The 20,093-nt window shown below is 39.3% G+C and overlaps 1 protein-coding gene and 1 pseudogene across 2 annotated transcripts in view; one reads left to right on the forward strand and one right to left on the reverse strand.

Moving 5' to 3' along the window:
- Nucleotides 1–985: 985 nt before the first annotated feature.
- LOC139002521 (transcription factor E2F6 pseudogene) lies at nt 986–1,706 on the forward strand (annotated as a pseudogene).
- Nucleotides 1,707–7,738: 6,032 nt separating this feature from the next.
- PCOLCE2 (procollagen C-endopeptidase enhancer 2) overlaps nt 7,739–20,093 on the reverse strand; it is a 122,586-nt gene continuing 110,231 nt past the window's right edge. The window contains exons 7-9 of one of the 2 annotated variants that reach the window (XM_070403478.1): nt 18,250–18,333; nt 15,788–15,955; nt 7,739–8,243 (exon numbers count right to left, since the gene is read on the reverse strand). In XM_070403478.1, coding sequence (XP_070259579.1) covers nt 8,113–8,243; nt 15,788–15,955; nt 18,250–18,333 — 383 coding nt within the window. In that variant the 3' untranslated portion in view covers nt 7,739–8,112. The remainder of the gene's footprint in view (nt 8,244–15,787; nt 15,956–18,249; nt 18,334–20,093) is intronic. The other variant, XM_070403479.1, reaches the window with a different exon arrangement.

Raw genomic sequence — 20,093 nt, forward strand, 5'->3', positions numbered from 1 at the left:
CTTCCAGCCACGATAAATTTTGATTTACACGAAGAAATAGCCGGACCACAAGTCCCGAGTAACATAAAAGAGCCCATAGACTATTTCACATTATATTTTACTGAAGAATTAGTAGACAGCATAATAAAAGAGACAAACAATTATGCCAAAGAAGAAATTGGAAAGAAACAGTTGCATACAGAAAGAATAATACTACGCTTCTTGCGTGGAAAGATAAAAGAATTATTACCATGCTCACCAATTATTATAACACAAACCTATAATCTACCCAGAGAACATTATGCGGTGGACATATCGTAACAGTCAGTAAGCCTGAAATGGTGTTAGAATATACGGCAAATATGGGTGGTGCGGATCGTGTGGATCAATACGCTTCGACATATTGTTTCCTCTGTAAATCGCTCAAATGGTGGAGGAAGTTATTTTTGGGGGGTTGGAAATGTGTGTGATAAACTCATACATAATGTATCGCATCGAAAAACAAACAAGTAATGAAACGCCAATGACACACCACAAGTTTGTCAAGACACTCGTTGACCAATTAAAGGGCGATTTTCGTGTATCGAGAACGCGTCCATCCACATCTTCTGCAGACAATAGATTAAACAATAAACTACATATTCCCGATGTGGGACAAAGAAAACGGGACTGCATTGTGTGTTCTAACAGGAAAACACCTGGTGGCAGGCGTCAAACCACTTATTACTGTCAAACATGCACTAATCAGCCTGCAATGCATATTGGGGAGTGTTACAAAACTTATCATACTGTACAAAATTATAAACAATAAAATATTGGTTTTTTTTTGCAAATATACATTTCTCGATGTCACCCAATTCATATAAGTCCAATATCATTATACTACGTTACTTGGTTCCAAAATTATACTAAATAATATGAGGGTCTGTAAATGCACGTTTCTGCCGCAAAGTAGCGTCGAGTAGCTGGTAGCCAATGTCCAGAATGGTTCGGAGTACAAAGGGTTAATTTAGAAGATAATGTACAGTATGTGTCCATGAGAAAAACTCTAAAAGTGAAGACACCTCGGTTTGATGTATCACTGGTTTATTTAACTCGGAAATTTATGGATCTTGTCAGAAATGCTCCTGGGGGTGTTCTTGACTTAAACAAGGTTGCAACAAAACTGGAAGTCCGGAAACGAAGAGTATATGACATCACCGATGTCTTAGATGGGATAGACCTGGTTGAAAACAAATCTAAGAACCACATTCGATGGATAGGATCCGATCTCAACAATTTCGGAGCAGTGCCCCGACAGATTAAGCTGCGGGAGGAGCTGTCCGACCTGTTGGCCATGGAAGAGGCTCTGGACGAGTTGATTAAGGATTGTGCTCAGCAGCTGTTCGAGTTAACCGATGACAAAGACAATGAAAGGCTCGCGTATGTGACCTACCAAGACATCCATAGCATCCGAGCCTTCCATGAGCAGATTGTCATTGCAATGAGAGCTCCGGCAGAGACCAGACTGGACGTCCCAGCCCCCCCGAGAAGACTCCATCACGGTGCACATACGGAGCACCGAGGGGCCCATGGACATCTACCTGTGTGAAGTGGAGCAGGGTCGCTCCGGCAGGAAGGGCTCTGAAGGGGCAGGACCCTCGGCTTCTAAGAAAAGCAAACACTCAAAGAAGCCTGACAAAGAAGAAAATTCTCCACAGCAAAGTGAAGTGAGTGACGGGATTTGAGCCCGTGTGTTGAGTGGCTTTGGAGCGTCGCGTGGATGATTACGTATCGAGTTTGATCCCCAGCGATCAGTCACTGTGAAGTCCCCCTCAGTCAGTGGCAGCACAAGGCCAGTAGTGTCTTTGAGTGGCTCACTACTTAGATTCCGGGATTATTGTGGTTTCCACATTCAGAAGCAACTCTTTTTTATAACTCACTGCTTTTTGTCAGTAACCTAGATATCCTGCCTACTGAAATCCCTTCCTCAAAGAGTATCACTAACCCCGAAGCGGTCGGTCCTGCGTGGACTCTGCCCTCCCTTCAAGGATCATGTGTCGTCATCACAAAAGCAGTTGCCTTATGCGAGTTCACATCTGCATTAGCTGCTGCGCAGTGGGTGAGCGTGCACACGCCATCTAAATGTGATGTCTGTATATATCTGTATAATGCTTAGATCACTTATGTGTGTCTCAGTGAGTCTCTTCGCCATTGTATAGCCAAAATAATGTATATATGGAAGTTAGATTCTCTAACTTCTGTGGTATCTGTAACTTATTAGCATCCTCTGAACTTAAAGATCATGGGTTTAATGAAAGAGTTTCAGTATGATTCCCAGTGGTGGAATGGGGTCCAGGTGACCTACAGCTACTGTGTCTGAGCAGACTGGTGGCATGCCCCATGCCTTCAGGGACAAGTGTGGAGATACCATCAGGTAGTGGCTTAATGAGTGTGAGACAGGAATTCGATGATGGTGACAGCTGGAAGCTATTCTAAGCTTTTTGCCAGCAGGTTTGTGATGTTTCTGTGTGCAGCCTTGCTCCTCGCTCAGATGGGTGCATTTAGGCATTAGTTGTCCCTGGCCCTCTCTCCCGCTCCAGCCCCTTTTCCAAGTACCTAGCTATGTCTACCTCACTGGTAAATCACTTACCACCCTGTGCCTCAGCTCACTTGAGTTACCATGAGACTGTGAGCTCCTGGAGGGACTCTGTCCTAATTAGTGCTACGTCCAGAGCCTTGCATGATGCCTGCACATAAACGTGCTCTGTCGCTGAACAAACCAGCGAGTGAGTGGATTGTAAAATCAGACTAAACGTATGTGGCTTGTCTGCCATACAGGATCTTAGGAGCATCATTCAGACTTATATTGTAAACGTCTCGCTTTCAAAGAAAAATTTGAAGCAACTAGAAATTAAGATCATGTATAAAAAGGTTTAAAATAGGAATCAAAATATTGAAAAATAGTGCTGTTGAGGATGCACATACCTCTGCACTCCAGTAGCTCTTCCCTGTGCTCCATGCACTTGGCCTCCTCCCTCCGCGCCCCCCCGCCCCCGCCCCTTTCTCTCCAGGCCTGGCCTGCTGGGAGTGCTCCTGTGTGGGACTTAAGCAGGAGTGTATATAGGTCAGGTCTCAAGGAGAAGATTGGGGCTGCAAAGTAGAACTGGCATCTGTCAGTCTACATGTGATGGTCAGAACCCTGAGAGGATGAGGTCATCTAACGCAGCTGGTTGCCAACCTTTCAGACCTCACAGACCACCCACCAGTGGCGACCACCTGTTGGCAACCGCTGATCTAATGAGGGTGGAGCAAAAGAGGAGAGGCCCCGAGCATCTGTATTGAAGGGGAAATAGGAAGAAAAGGCCTTTCCTGAGAAGGAATGGGGGGTGGGGTAAGGAAGGTAGTCTCCCCAAAAACCAACCAAGGAAGCATGGCCAAAGGTGATAGCATTGTTTCTGAGCAGCAGTTCCTTACTCGCAAAATGTGACAAGTGTTCAGCTTTACAGATTGGTCTGGGGATATAATGAGATCATGTAAACAACAATTCTTTGTAACCATAGGCGTGTGATATAAAGGAATATTCTCCAGAAAAAAAAAAGAAAGAAAGAAAGAAAGAAAGAAAGAAAGAAAGAAAAGTTATCCATGGGCGTACCAGGGCAGTCCATTCCAATAAGGACCTGAAACTAGTCAAGTGATGGTCTGGTGTGCATCATCCTGGTTTTAGGCCATCCTTGTTTCACAGTTGAAGGTCAGCAATTCCATTAGAGCTGGGATATCTGAAGGTTAGAGTTTGTACCTTCTGAAGTTAGTTCCTAGGATTCTGGTACAAGCATGTGGTTTATCTACAAGCTACATGTTAATCAGAGTCAGCAATGTCAAAAGAATGATGGGGTGGGTTACAATTCCCCACTGTTACAAAACCAGTTGGTTCGAATTACACAAAGAATATATTAATGGTACCGGGGATAATGGCTGCTTTGAATTTCTCAATTGCAAGTTAATTTGCTAGTTTTCTGGCATCATTGCCCCATCTGTGAACATGTGTTTTTTAAAAAATATCTTTAGAATTTGCAATTATAGTATTTCCCTTCATTTGATCATTTTACATGTGTTTTTCTGCTCCTCCTACCTCCAGTTTAAAGAAAATATTTAAGATACACAACTCAAAATTAGTGAGGAAAAATTGTGCTAGTAACATGCTTTAAAAATAACAATTTTGGGAGAAGGTGGGTAAAGGGGGATAAATGGGAGATATCTCTAATACTATCAACAATAAAAATATATTTTAAGAATAAATAAAAATAACAATTTTTGAAGAGACACGATCTCTGATTAAATTACAGTAATACAAGAGGGAAAACAGTAGGTTTATGTCTGAGGTAAATATATGTTTGAAAAAAGTACTATTTCAGCCAACCAGATGAATAACAGGTAAGCTCCATTTTCTCTATACTACTATCAGAAATCTAGAGATTCCTTTCCCTCAGTGTGTTTCTGTATGTCTCTCACTCCTCATTAGAAAGGCTATTCAATGGATTAAGCTTCAAAAGTTTGTCCTTGGGCTAGGGCAAAGACACACACACACACACACACATCTAAGGGACAAACTGTGAAACTCTATTAATTCTAATCACTTACCTGCAGGTTACTTTGGGTTTTGAATTTGAATAATAGTCTTTGCATTATAATAGTCTTATTTCTTCCTGTCCAATATAATTCATTTCTTTTTCTTGCCTTATTACATTGACTAGAGTCTGCAGTACAATTTTTAATAGAAATGTTGATTTCAGGCATTTTATGCCTTCACTTTAAGAATATTTTACCATTAAGTACGGTGCAGGTTTTCTTGCCAGTTTAAGGAATTCCCCTTTTATTCATAGTTTGCTCGAGATTTACTTTGTCATGAATAAATGTTGATTATATAAAATGCTTTCATGAATTATTAAGAGCAAATGATTTTTCCCTTTAATCTATTGTGAATAGGACTTAACAGAACCTTTCCCCATTCTTTTAAGAGTTGACCGTTGTTTAACTCACCTAATAATCTGATAATACTATATGTCATCTTGATGCTAGGCAAACTTGCTTATGGTAAAAATGGACCCTGATTGGTAAATTGCATTGGATTGGCTGGAACTATAATTGAACCATAAGTAGCTGGTAGGGGAGCCATAGCTTTGGGCCTTTCTCAGTGTGTACCACTTATAACCAGGCATGCCATCCATGAGGAGTCTGGAAGTTGTGCCTATGGAATTCTTCTAAGAGATTAGTTGTTTCTGAGGAGATGTGAACTTTAAACTCGAGTGTTTGACCCACCAGACATGAACCCTTGTCTCCTGGCATCTGAGATATCATCTAGGGAGGCCAAAGAAAACATACCAGCTAGGGGTGGGCTGCTGCCAGGCCCTCCCCACAGAAGAAGAAAGTCTGCCATGGTCCTGTTAAGCACTGGTCTCCTTAATGTACCTTTCTGAGGGTATTGGTACCAAGAGGGCTGTGGGAGTCCTAAGCATCTGAATGTTAATGGCACCTAACACTCCCTACTCGGCACTGCAAATTTATTAATGTAGTGAAGTATGATCATTGGTGTTCTAAAGTTAAATCAATCGTGTTTCTGGGATAAATCTAACTTGATCATGACCTATTTTGTTTGCTAGATTTTGATTGTTAACATTTTGTTCAGGGTTTTTGCACCTATGTTCATAAGGAAAATAGGACTGGTGATGCTCCTGAATCCTACTGTCTGCTAAAGTTTTGCTATTAAGATTATATTCATCTCATAGAAAAATATTGTAGAGTGTTTCTTCATTATTTATACTCTGAAATAGTATATGTTAGGTTGGCAGTGTTTGTCCCTTAGGTGTTTGGTAGACTCTCTGGGCCTGAAGTTTTATTTGAAGAAAGATTTTAAACTACTGACTGAACTACTTTAATGGTTATAAGGACTATGTAGATATTCTATTTCTACCTGAGTCTCAGTTGATGAATTCCCCCACTTAGGAATTTGTCCACTTCAGCTAAACTTTCAAACTTATTGACACAAAATGGTTCAGAATGTCTTATTGCCTTTAAAGATTGCCTGTAACACCTGTAGGTAGGTCCTGCTTTCAGTCCTAAATTGTTTTCTTGTCCTTTTTCACTTCTTTTCTTGCTTAATCTTGTCAGTTTTGCCTATTATATCAGTCATTTTAGAGAAGCAATTTTTGGCTTTGTTCATTTTCTCCATTGTTTAGGATTACTATTTTACTCAGTTTCTGTTCTTATGCTTATTTCCTCCTACCTTTTAAAAGTTTATTCTGTTGTTATTTTACTAACTTCCTATTTGTATCATTTAAAAATTATTTTTCACCCTTTTTAAAAAAATGCAAATATTAAAGTTTATAAATTTTAAAGTGTTATTTGAGCTACATTCCACACATTTGAAAAATCTTAAATTTAGCATTTTTATTATTGTTCAATTTTTAATATTTTGGTTTTACATTTTAATTTCCATTTGATCATGAGTTATTTAAAAGCATATATCTCAATTTCCAATACCATTTTTCTTATCTTTTTTACTATTGTTTACTTTTATTAATTTCTAACTATTCCTTGTTGTTGAAGGGTGTCTGTACCTTACCAGTTCTTTGAAATGTGTTGGGATTTGTTTCATAGTGCAGTAAGTAGCGAGTTTTGAAACTGTTCTAACCATCAGGTGAGTCTAGGTAACTGTGTGGCTCAAATCACCTATATTTCTGTGTCTTTTTTTTCCCTTTTAAATCTGTCCATTACTGAGAAAAAAATGTTAAAGTCTCCACAACGATGATAAACTTGTCAATTTCCATTTATACAACACCAGATTTAGTTATTTTGAAGGATGTTATTAGCTGCATGTAAGTAACTGTTATATCTCCTTGTAATCTTCATCTTGAATAATGCCTTAAAGTCTATTTTTTTCAAATAACATATACTTGGATTTTCACTCCAAAGAATATTTCCCTTGTTTCTAAACTTTGCTTTTACTATAGAAGACCTTGTGACTCAAGTCTTTGCTCATCCCTAATATTCTTTCTACTTTCTTTGGATAGGGGTGGTTGCCCCTTTTCCACAGCTCTTGGAGGGCAACCTCCTGAGGGCTGCCAGCCACACCCACTGCAGGGACAGTGACATTTTAAGCAGTCTTGTGCAAATAATGGGAAGTCACTTCCAATTCTTCCACTACTAAGTGAAAATAGATTTCTCAAAGAAAGAGTGCATCCTAGGAGACAGCCTGATCCAGTTAACTGGGAATGAACAGGATGGGGGTGTCAGGCTCACTTCTAATTTCAAGTCATATAAAATGACCAATTATGATTTAGGCTACAAAAACAAAGGACTGAACTCTGTAAGTCAGGATAAGTGGGCTTTCCTCTGGGTCAATGAGGGTCCCTTTTAATGGCGGGGAAGGCACTGGGTTTGCAATTCGGACTTCCAAGCTTGATTGCCTGCTCTGTCTTGTGGGAGATGTGTGTTTGGACAAGTCACTAAATATACCTGAGCTTAAATATCTATCACAAAATAAAGGCATTGAATTGGATTGCTAAGGGACACCATTTGAGCGCTAATGTATTCTGGTTCTGTAGGGAAGAATTATAGTGTGTTTACATTACTGGATCCATCTGGCCCCCGAAATTCTCAAAATATTGTCTTTTAGCAAAGTGTAAATTGTTACAAAGACAGCCTTCTATGTAAATTGCAGGGAATATTCTTTTTTACAGTGTCCCACTTTATGTAAAAGTAGTACCATGGCTGTTACATAATCATTTAAAAATATTTTATTAAGCATCGATTTAAAAATGCAAGAAAAGAATATAACATCTTGAAGCAAATATTGCACTTATAAAAATCTCCTTTTACATCTTCACAAAACTCATTTCTAAAATACCCCTTTACAGGCAAGTATAAATTAACTGCTTTCAACAGTCACCACTCAATGCCATGAGGTTCCTGTCACTGCACTACAATATCTGCTTCTCTTGATGCAAGCATGGAACTTCCATCACACCTACCTCTGTGAAGAGTCAATCTTTCTGAATATTCAATATTTAATGTCATAAGATTGTTTTTATACTGAGAAAAATAGATCTTTCAAAGGCAATGACAGAATGAAGCTTAAATGAACACAGTTCACTGTTAACATTGCTTATTTTCCAAGGCATTCAGGAACTTCTGATTCTTGGTCTTCAACATCATGACAAAGCTGTTGGGCATGATTTTGCCTCTCCCATCTTCACCCACTTGGCCCATAATAATGTAATTTTGACCTAAGAGATAAAGAATATGTTAATTTTTTTCTCTGTGTGCTAAAAATAATGAATATAAGCTAATTTTTTCTCTATGTGTGCTTGTTTGAAACAATTTAGACTATAATTTTTATCATAAATTGGTGCTGAATTTTATCAAATGCTTTTTCTGCATCTATGAATATGATCATGTGGTTTTATCCTTTAATCTGTTTATTTGGTTTATCATGTTTATTGTTTTTTGAATGTTGTACCAACCTTGCATCCCAATAATAAGTCCCACTTGATCATGGTGTATGATCTTTTTAATGTAATGCTATATTCAGTTTCCTAATATTTTGTTGAGGATTTTAGCATCTATGTTATACAGGAATGTTGGGCTATAATTGTCTTTCTTTCTTGTATCTTTATCTGTTTTTGGAGTTAGGATAATGCTGGCCTTGTAAAAAGAGTGTGGAAGTCTTCCTCTTGAATTTGAGGATAGGTATTCTTCTTTGAATGTTTGGTAAAATTCACTTGTAAAGCCATTTGGCCATGCTTTTTATTGTTGAAAGTTTTGTGTTTTTTTAAATTATGATTACTGCTTCAATTTCACTAGTTGTAATCTGTCTATTCAGATTCTCTGATTCTTCCTGATTTAGTTTTGGAAGGTTGTATGTTCCTAGGAATTTATCCATTTCTTCCAGATTATTGGCATGTAGTTGTAATATTTTTTTTTACAATCCTTTGTATATATTTGGTGTCAGTTGCTACTTCTCCTGTTTCATTTCTGATTTTATTTATTTGGTCCTCTCTCTTTTTTTCTTGAGTCTGGTTAAAGGTTTATCAATCTTGTTTACCTTTCCAAAAAATCAGCTCTTGGCCTCATTAATGTTTTATATTGTATTTTTAGACTGTATTTCATTTATTTCTGCTCTGGTCTTTATTATTTCCTTCCGTCTACTCACTCTGGGCTTTGTTCTTTTTCCAGTTTCTTTAAGTGTAAAGTTAGATTGTTTATTAGAGATTTTTCATATTTCTTCTGAAAGGCTTGCAATGCTATGAATTTCCCTCTCAGGGCTGCTATCCCAGTGTCCCACAGATTTTTGGGTAATTATGTTCTCATTTTCATTTGTTTCAAGGTGTCTTTTGATTTCTTCCTTGATCTCCTTATTTGCCCATTGTTTAGCAACATGTTATTTAGCCTCCATATCTTTGTGTGTTTTTCAGTTTTCTTGTGACTGATTTCAAGTTATGATCAGAAAAGAGGCTTGATAGGATTTCAGTCTTAAATTTATATAGACTTGTTTTGTGTCTAACATGTGGTCTATCCTAGAAAATGTTCATGGGCATGTAATAATGTATATTCTACTGCTTTGGGGTGAAATGCTCTGAAGATATCAATTAAACCCAGTTGATCTAGTATGTGATTTAAGGTCACCATCTCCTTGTTGATTTTCAGTCTGGAAGATCCATTGATGTCAATGGGGTGTTAAAATACCCTACTATGACTATATTATTGTCAATATCTTCCTTTATGTCCATCAAGATTTGCTTTACATGTTTAGGTGCTCCTATGTTGGGTGTATAAATGTTACAAGAGTTATGTCCTCTTGTTTGGTTGATTTCTTGATCATTCTGTAATGTCTCTAACTATAGCCTTGGTTTTAAAATCTATTTTGTCAGATATAAGTATTGCTACCCCAGCTTTTTTTCCTTTCAATTTGCATGAAATATCTTTTTCCATTCTTATACTTTTAGTCTGTGTGTATCTTTCATTCTGAGGTAGGTGTCTTGAAGACAGCATATACATGGGTCTTATTTTCTTATCCATTCAGCTACCTTATGTCCTTTGATTGGATCATTTAAGCCATTTACATTTAAAGTGATTATTGATAGGTAAGTATTTATTGCCATTTTATATTTTTTAACTATGTTCCTCTGTGTGTTCTTTTCTTCTTATTCCATTTTTTTTTTTTTTGGTTGTTGTTAATCCTCACTTGAGGATATTTTTCCATTGATTTTTAGAGGACAGGGAGAGACACAGAGACAGAAACATTGATGTGAGAAAGACATATAGATTGGCTGCCTCCCACATGTACCAAACCAGGACCAGAAATCGAGCCTTCAACAGAGGATCAAGTCCACGGGCTGATGCTCTATCCACTGAACCAAACCATCTAGGGCCTTCTTCCGCTTCTTAAAGCAAGCCCTTTAATATTTCTTGTAATACTGGTTAGGTGGTAACAAACCCCTTTAGCTTTTTCTTGCCTTTGAAGCTCTTTATTTCTCTTTCAATTTTAAATGATAGCCTTGCTGGGCAAAGTAGCCTTGGTTATAGGCCCTTGCTTTTCATCACTTTGCATATTTCATGCAAATCCCTCCTGGCCTGAAATGTTTCTGTTGAGAAATCAGCTGACAGTCTTTTATGAGAGTTCCCTTGTAGGTAACTGACTGCCTTTCTCTTGTGGCTTTTACAATTGTCTTTAACTTTTGGCATTTTAATTATGATGAAAACAAGTGCTTGCAAGGATATGGAAAAAGGGAATCCAAGTACAATGCTGGTGGGAATGCAGATTGGTGCAGCCACTATGGAAAACAGTATGGAATTTACTCAAAAATGAAAAAATGGAACTACCATTAAACCCAGCTGATTGGGTGTTTCTTTCTACCTAGTCTTCCAAATCACTGATTCAATCCTCTGCTTCATTGACTCTGCTGTTTATTTCTTCCAGTGTAGTCTTATTTCAAATATGACATTCTTCTTTTCTGACTGGTCCTTTCTCATGGTTTCATGGTTTCAAATATGACATTCTTCTTTTCTGACTGGTCCTTTTTCATGGTTTCATCCTTTTTCGTGCTGTTGAGCACTTCTAGAAATATATCCTAAGAAGCCCAAAACACCAATCAGAAAGACTATATGAACCCCTATGTTCATAGCAGCTTTACTTACAATAGCAAAGATCTGGAAACAGCCCAACTGCCCATTAGTAGATGAATGGATAAAAAAGCAGTGGTAAATTTATACAATGGGATATTATACAGCTGCAAAAAAGAAGGGTTTCTTAACCTTTGCGATAGCATGGAGGGAGCTGGATAGTATTATGCTGAGTGAAATAAGCCATTCAGAGAAAGAGAAATATTATATTACTTGTAAGTGGAATCTACTGAACATAATAAACTGACAAAATAGGCTCAGTGGCATGGAGGCAAGGAATAGACTGATGTAAATCAGAGGGGAGGGGGTAAGACAATAAGAAATTAACCAAAGAACTTTTATATATAAATGTATAACCAACGGACACAGACAATAGTGTGGTAAAGGCCTGGCATGGGGCAGGGGCTGAGAGAAGGAGGGAATTAAGGAGTGGAAAATTGGAGGACATCTGTAATATTGTCACAATAAAATAAAATTTAAAATAATTACTATGTGTTCTGGTGTGGGCCTCTTTGGGTTCATATTGTTTGGGACTCTTCTGCACTTCTTGGACTTGTATTTCTTTTTCCTTCACCAGGTTAGGGAAGTTTTTAGGAATTATTTAATCAAATAGGTTTTCCATCCCTTGTTCTCTCTCTTCTCCTTCTGGTACTCCTATAATGTGGATGTTGTTACATTCCATGTTGTTCCAAAGGTCCCTTAAACTATGCTCATTTTTTAAAGTCTTTTTTCTTTTTTCTTTTTTGCTGATTGGGTGTTTTTTTCTACCTAGTCTTCCAAATCACTGATTCAATCCTCAGTTTCATTGACCCTGCTGTTTATTTCTTTCAGTGTAGTCTTTATTTCAAATATGACATTCTTCTTTTCTGACTGGTCCTTTTTCATGGTTTCTATATCCCTTTTCATGCTGTTGAGCATCCTTATAATTATTACTCTGAACTCTACCTGATAAATTGCTTACATCCTCTTCATTTAGCTCTTCTTCTGGAAAATTTTCTTGTTCCTTCATTTGGGGCCTGTTTCTTTGTATCCCCATTTTGGCTGCCTATTTGTGTTTATTTCTATGTATTAGGTAGATCTGCTATGATTCCCAGTCTTGGTAGGGTGGCCTTATGTAGTAGGTGTCCTGTGGGACACAGTGGCACAGTTTCTCTAATCACCAGAACTGAATGCTCTAAGAATGTCTCTTGTGTGCAGTTGTGTGGGCTCTCCTTTTGTAATTGAGTCTTGATTATTGTTGGCCCATTTGTGCGTGGCCTTGACCCTTAGTTGGGCTGACTGTGAGGCTCAACCCTCAACATGGTGTGCAGGCTGCTGTGCAGGTGCTGATCACATGAAGTGGAATTTGCCTCAGCAGTCCTTGGTGTCTGCTGAGATATCTCTACGGATATGCTGCTTGTGAAGCTTATTGGGTTCTGCTCTTTTGTTGTCTGAAGTTGGTCACTTGGTGTATTGATTCTGGGCCTCTTTGGAGGGACTCTAGTGCAGGCCAATGTCAGAAGCTGTCTGTGACTAGCCTGCACTAGAGTCGTTCCAAAGAGGCCCAGAATCAATACATCCAGTGGCCATTCCTCTGGTGCACAGAGGAATAGGTGCACAACCTGTTTGGAGCTATCAGTGATCCACAGCTTGTAGATTCCTCTACTAAGCCTGGGTACATGTGGAAAGGACAAGCTGTGCACCAAGGACTGCTTTTAGTAGCCCTGAGTCTAGGAGAAGGTCAGGCAAAGAGTCAAAGCACCCAGAGATTTGCCTCTGCCTTCAGGCTGTCTCTTAGTCTCAGTCACTTAACTGAGCCTCTGGCTGTAGAGCTCAGTCAGGTGTAAACTCCACAGGGTGGGGTGAGAGGGTTTCCAATGGGTGGGCTATTGCTTCCCCCCCCCCCCCCAGGCTAATGCTGCATAGATGGGAAGGGTCTGCCTGAGAAAGATGGCTTCTGCAGTATGCGGGAATGGCTCAGCTTAGGGATCCAGGTGGCTGTCACCTCCAGCTCTCTTCCCAGAGTCACCAACCAAGACTCTCCTCACACAGCTCTAGTCCACTCTGCCCTACCTCTAACAGAACCCAGGGTAACTGTAAGAAAACAAAATTTTGTGAATTGGCCCTTTATGACAATGCCTGCATTTCTAGCCACCTTTCACTGGAGGACAGAAACCCTGCTGCTTTTCACAGCCAGAAGTTATGTGGACACATTTCCTGGTTTTGGTGCTCTGGGCTGGGGATCCCAGCTTGGGGTTTAGACTTCTCAGGGAGAACCCCCTATAGCTGAGATATCCCTCCAGAATTTTAGCTGCTGCCTGTGGGATCCCTGTGAGCACTCTTGGGCCTCTGCCCTTCCTACTAGTCTCGATGTGGCCTCCTCTTTAAGTTGTTGGTTATAAGGCTTCTTTCCACTTAATCTTCAGTTGGTTATTCAGCATGATTTTTCTATATTATAGTTATAAATCCATTTTGGTCCTGGGAGAAGGTCAGTGCAGCTTCCACCTAATCTGCCACCATCTTGGAATCCTAACATAGACTATAACTTATCTCTAGACAAATTTTCTATAAATGATACACTTACACATTTACTGTATCTAGGATAAGATCTTATTTAAGACTCTCAGCAGCAAAAATATAAATTCAACTGAGTACCATGCCCCAGCTGTGCTAATACTAGGAAACTGGATGGAATGATTCAGTCAATCATGCCCTTCTCTGCAGAACTGTGGAGCTGGTGCACTCACTGAGAATCTACCAAGAACAATGCACTGTGTTCACATGAAAGGCCTCTAGTGCTCTGACACACCATCTTCAGATGTCCTCTCACAGTCCCATAGAGCTCCTGGGTTTTCCAGGCACTGTACAACTAGTGATCTCTGCCTTCAGTTGTTGTTGTCTTGAACTTTGCCCTAATATCTCAAGATCTACATAGGGAAGTTTCTTCAGAGCATGGTTGGGTTACATACTTCTTTGCATCCTTGTAGTCCCTCATAAAAACAAAACAAAACAAAAAAACTGGTACTAAAGAAGTACTTATACCTGCTACACTATTTTTATTACATTAGTGTGCCTGGCTTGGACTAGGGCGTGTTGGGTTTGCCTCTGAAGATTTATATTGCCTCAGAAAACATCATAAAGGAAGTGTGTATTCAACCTCTTTTATTCTCCCTCTTCCCCAGTGTGTCATAAGAGAAATATGTTTCCCCTTTCTCTTGCATAACCCTCCCTCTATGCTGATGCTGTCATCAGAGTGGGCCTGAGCCTGGGAGGGCCCTGTAGGCTGTGCGGACAGGTGCCACCTCAAGGCCAGACTGCTAGTGTCTTCATGAGATCACAGAGGAAGGATTTAGGTGTGCATTATTTGCCATTCCTAGCAGTTCTGGAAAGCAGTGTTATCTTTTACAGAGCCTTTGCTATTTCCTCTGAAAAATCAATGTGAGGCTGCTGGCTTCCTGACTTTTCTAAACAATCTGAGTTCATGGTAAAGCTTTCTTGAAGTGAATATTATATATAACTTTCTCTCTCTCACTCTCATTTTGTTTTGTTTGGTTTGGTTGTGGAAGAGTTTAGTAACAAGACTGAGGAAATGAATGAGTTGATATTGGATAGAGAAATCATAGCATTATTACCATTCCAAAGAGAGGGATCTATCTACATGTGCTGTTTATGGAAAGATGTGTACTAGTACATAGATATCATGGGGGGAAAGTTGCAATAGAATATGTATCGTATGACCCCATTTGTCTACATATGTATATGGACAAAAACTTCCTGGAACTTGTCATACTACCACTGGGTTTAAAAGGGAAAGATATTCACATTTTATTTTATATCCTTTTCTACATATTTAAACTTTTTTATAACCATAGAAAATATATTACTTTTATAAGTTAAAAGAGCTTGTTTAAAAATTATGTGGTCTGGCTCTGGAGTAACTTTCCCTTTCCCATAATTTCTCTTAATAAACTCATTCCCATGTATGGATTAAATGATCCTACATCTGAAAATTATTCCCAAATCTTTAATTCTAGCCTCTCTATATGCCTCTCTCCCTTCTGAACTTGAGCTCTGAATTGCCTTAAAAAAAAACCACTTTTAATATTTTTATTGATTTCAGAGAGGAAAGGAGAGGGAGAGAGAGATAGGAACATCAATGATGAGAGAGAATCATTGATCGGCTGCCTCTTGCACGCCCCCGACTGGGGATCAAGTCCGCAACCCGAGCATGTGCTTTTGACCAGAATCGAACCCGGGACCCTTCAGTCCACAGGCTGACACTCTATCCACTAAGCCAAACCAGCTAGGACTGAATTGCCTTTTATTTGCTGAATATTTTCCTCTGTAATATTGGCACCTTAAGTGCAATAACTAAATGTCTCTTTCTTCTGAACTGCTCCTCTGTGTCTGTCCATATTGATCCAACCTCATGTGCTGTTTGGACTCATTCATCATTTCCGCTTTTCATCCTTGTTCACCTCACAGGAACTGGGCTTAGAGCCCAATTCTGCCTGATGCCACAGTCTTCCTTCTGTTCCAAAGGCCCTGACTTGACTTCCCTTAACCAGCTAGGGCATGCTCAGATCCCTGAGTAGCTCGGAGAGGCTCTCTTGTCCCCATCTCTGTCCCTGAGCTCCCCTACAAGACTAAAGTTTCCCTCCTTACTCACCTCTTCTGAGGAGAGGGCACTGCTTGCAGATCACAATGACCTTGGCACTCATGTTCTTGCCAGCCTGTTGAATTGCCAGATTTCCCTCTTTATAGATGCTGATGAGGGAGATTGTGGCATGCAAGCTTCCACCCCGTGTGATGGTTGTGATAACGGTACCAGCAAATACTGCAGAAGAAAATGTTTTTGAAATAATATAACAGTGAAGGCAAATGTAAGCAGAATTGAGCGTAATTTTACATTTTTGTAAGTTTCAGATGGGAAGCATTTTAATGTTAAAGAGAAGGCCCTAACAGAGCAATCAAATTTGATTCTGTATGCTTGTCACCAAAATTCAGGTTGAAGAAAGGAGCCATGGTGCTATCATGCTGCCCATGTTGCTAGATGTTGAGACCCAGGAGAGAAACCTGAATAGCTATGCACTGTGGTCCATTACTGAGAAGGGACTCTTCACAATGTCTTATCCAACATGTAGATCAATTACCAAGTAAGGGATGGCTCATGAGCCTCTACCTGTGCATACTTCACAAGACTTTGAGTCTTCAGAGGCAACACCAAACTCAGAGGTTGCATGAGGATGTTTGGGCCACGAGGAAGGGAGTCTTTGTGTCTGTAGGGGTGTGTGTGCCTACCTTTATTCATCTCCCCCACCCCTCTCTTTAGCCCCTCTCTTTAGTTGTCCTCTGTCTTGGAACTTTGGTTCATCCATGGGTCCTTAGCTCTCTTTAATTATCAGTAAATACCTGTCTTTTACTAGGTCTTTGATGTTCTCTTTATTAAATATATTTTTATTGATTTCAGAGAGGAAGGGAGAGGGAGAGAGATATAGAAACATCAATGATGAGAGAGAATCATCGATTGGCTGCCTCCTGCATGCCCCATACTGGGGAGCGAGCCTGAAACCCAGGCATGTGCCCTGACCGGGAATTGAGCCATGACCTCCTGTTTCATAGGTCGACACTCAATCACTGAGCCTCGACGGTCAGGCTGATATTCTCTTTGTTATCCACCCTGTTTATCTCATTTAACAAATCAAAGTATAGAACTGAGCTATAACAAAGCATTTTCTTGCTTAAAAATTTTTCTAGAAAAATTCAGTTGCTTTTCATTATGTAACTCTCTTTTTTCCATTGTCACTCTGGGAGAAAAGAGTCTAATTTCTGAGCCACAGAAGGAAAGAATATGTGTCTCTCAGAGGCGTGCTTTTGGCATTTTGGTGAGGGCAATGCAATGTGGAACAGGACCTGCATTGAAGGACTATTTTATGAGCTTATCCCTGCCCAGAAAAACCAGTAGCACTCCCTGGTTATTGTGACAACCCAAACTGCCTCTGGAGTTCTGGCTGAGAACCAATGGGCAGCTGGTGACTGTGGTTGTTTTGCCATGAGTCACAGTGGAGTTAATCAAGTTTTGGACTTGGCTGATAGGAGCCTTTTGGGGTGAAGTGAGAGCTCACTGCTTACATGGTGTGCAAAGCTCACAAAATCAGAATTCTCCTCTGTGAGTGCTCATTGCAAAATGTCAGCTTGTAGCCAAGTGGAATCAGGTGGCATCAAAGGACAAGGAGGGAGATTTCCTGAAGCACCCTGCAGAGAATGGCTGTCTGTGGTGGCAGGGACACCTGTGCTGTTTGGTTCATTTTATGCCTGGAAAGTGAAAGTGGGGGATGGGCCAGGTCCCTCAATGTGGAGCTGCTGAAGACTGATGCAGGGCATGCGGAGCCCCTCTGGGAGGCCCTGGGTCTGGGGTAAGCTTTTAGGTTTCGCAGCTTTCTTTTCCTGGCAAGACCTTCCTAAATCTTCCTTGTGGAAATAAGCAACATAATTAAATCTGGTATCTTTTGCTCTTGAGTGGTTTTCACAAAAAGGGCAACTATATTTTTGTGTAAAAAGCTCTTCTAAATTCGAAATCATTAGTAATGTCTCCTCGGGTTCCAATTTATAGGTGTTTCCAAATAGATTTCAGATTTCCAGGTTTTAACTTAATACTTTAGAAGGACAGACATTGCAGAGGAAATGCTTGAATTTCCTGTGAGAGAGGACAGCTTAGATATGCTTTTAATTTATTAAAGTTGAATTATCAATGCATGAAAAGATAACCAATACATGAAAAATATGTGAGAAAAAAAGTATACAGGTTTTTGTTTTGTTTTGTTTTTCAGTAATACTGAGCCAACCAAAATATGCAGAATAGCAGTATCATGTACCAGGAATCAAATTAAATTTGTATGAAAAAGTAAATTTTCTATATACATATTTTTCTCAATTATGAACTCTTCATATTTTGAAGAGCACAAGTCCATATACCTCAGTGTATGGGAAAGTATTTTCTTGGGTAAATCAAGAGTGTAACTTACCCTTTACCATCACATTCATGCCACTTTCTTTGAGACTACTAGTATAGTCACATGTTTCTTATAAAAGTTTCTTATAAAACCAAAGTTGCTTGGTTTTATTTCTTACCAAAGTTGCTTGAACAGTAATTGCTTTCCAGAGTACCAGCCCATCTACATTTTTGTTGACACATGGCCATGGTGGGTTTTAAACCTTAATTCAAAAAGGAAAGACATAAGATTCAGGAAAATAAAATCAAGTATAATTGGTATTTAGATATGAATCTATCACTTTAACATTCCTATTTTTTCTCTGAGCCACCAATATGTCATTGCAATGAAATAATTAAAGATCATGCAAAAGAAATTCTTTATACTACCAACTACTGCTCCAATTTTCTTAGCATAACTGAATATTCTTTGCTGAATTTTAAACCTGAGATAAAAGAAAACCCATAATTAGCCCTATTCTCTTCTTTTCCATAAAACTAACACTATAACTAAAAATAGAGTTTCCATTTGCCCTGCTTAGAAAAACCTAGTACAACAAATATGAGCTAAGAAAATATAGGTTAACTCTTCACTTTACACAAGGAATTCTATAGTGTCACCCTAAAGATGGAGAGAACTTTCTTGGTACATTTAAAACATGCAATTGCTTAAATGTGAGCAGTACGGGGTTTTTGGAAATACTGCTCACATGTAAAGTGTGTTATATTTGTAATTAGATACAACCAATTACTAAACATTGATATTGAGTCTGCCACAGCCTATCTGGAAATAGTTTTATCATCACAACTAGGGCATGCTTCTAGCATCTAGTGGGTAAGGATGCTGCTAGATAACATACAATGCCCAATAGAAAAGAATTATGTGGCCCAAAATGTGACTAGTGCCAAGGTTGAGAAGCCATGAGTTAACAAAATGAAATATTTAATCCCAATTACCATCATTTAAAATGTTTCAAAAATACTTGCTAATTATGTGGCAATATTCTAGGAAGAACTAAGCAAAACAACAGTAACAAAATTGTACTTGTTAGGTAAGAATTTGCAATTGAAGTACTGCCTTTCTAATAGGTTCTGCGGACTCTTCTGTGAATTTATTATTTATTTATTTACTCTTAATTTGTACCCCTACTAAACTCCAAAAAGGATCTGAAGTGGATTACAACATAAAATATATAAAATTTTAATGTTAAATACATATAACACCTTAAATACACACACACACACACACACACACACACACATTTCTTTTTAAGAGAAAGAGCTCAGTAAACACTTAGAGGGAATGTTGTTCCAGAAGTTGGAGATCTAAATTTACATAATGAATTGAACCAAAAAGTAGTGGCATTATGTTCTCCCTGATGGATGAAAGGGAACCCTTCTATGTGGACCACTGGAAGCCAGCTCCTTCTCAGCCTCCAAATGTCAGAATGGAAGTTGGGTTGGTGTCCCACACTGCTCCATCCCTCCCTTCCATATATCCTTGCTCTCTTGCTCTCAGTCATCAGCTACACCACCTTAACCCTCCTCACCCTACTGCCATCTCCCCACTGCCCTGCTCTCCCAGCACCCACCTGGTTCTCAGCCTTCCTCTCTGTGTGCTCCTGCACCTATCTTTGTGGGGCACCCTCAGTGTGGTACTCCCTCTCCAAGCCATGGCTTCATCCTTCCCAGAGACTTTCTCTCTGCTCCATTTCAGTCACTCAGTCCCAGGCTCACATATCCTCCTGTTGAAGTCTTTAGTCACCAATTTCTCAAATTTAGACATCCTCATATCCAGTATAACTGCCTCTACTTCAAGCTTAGTTATTGATTTACTCTCATGACTACTTTTTTTTTCTATCTTTAGTAGTCCAATACCTCTCATTTGTTCTCACTTCATCTTTACTTCCTTGGCTGTTCCACGTAGTTTCCATTATTTCTGTCATTTTCTTGACAATACCTTAATTGTCCTTTCCCCCTTGTC

Source organism: Myotis yumanensis, unplaced genomic scaffold, assembly GCF_028538775.1.
Source record: "Myotis yumanensis isolate MYYU_CA2020_CCGP unplaced genomic scaffold, mMyoYum1.0.hap1 SCAF_2, whole genome shotgun sequence".
In the NCBI taxonomy this organism is placed as follows: domain Eukaryota; kingdom Metazoa; phylum Chordata; class Mammalia; order Chiroptera; family Vespertilionidae; genus Myotis; species Myotis yumanensis.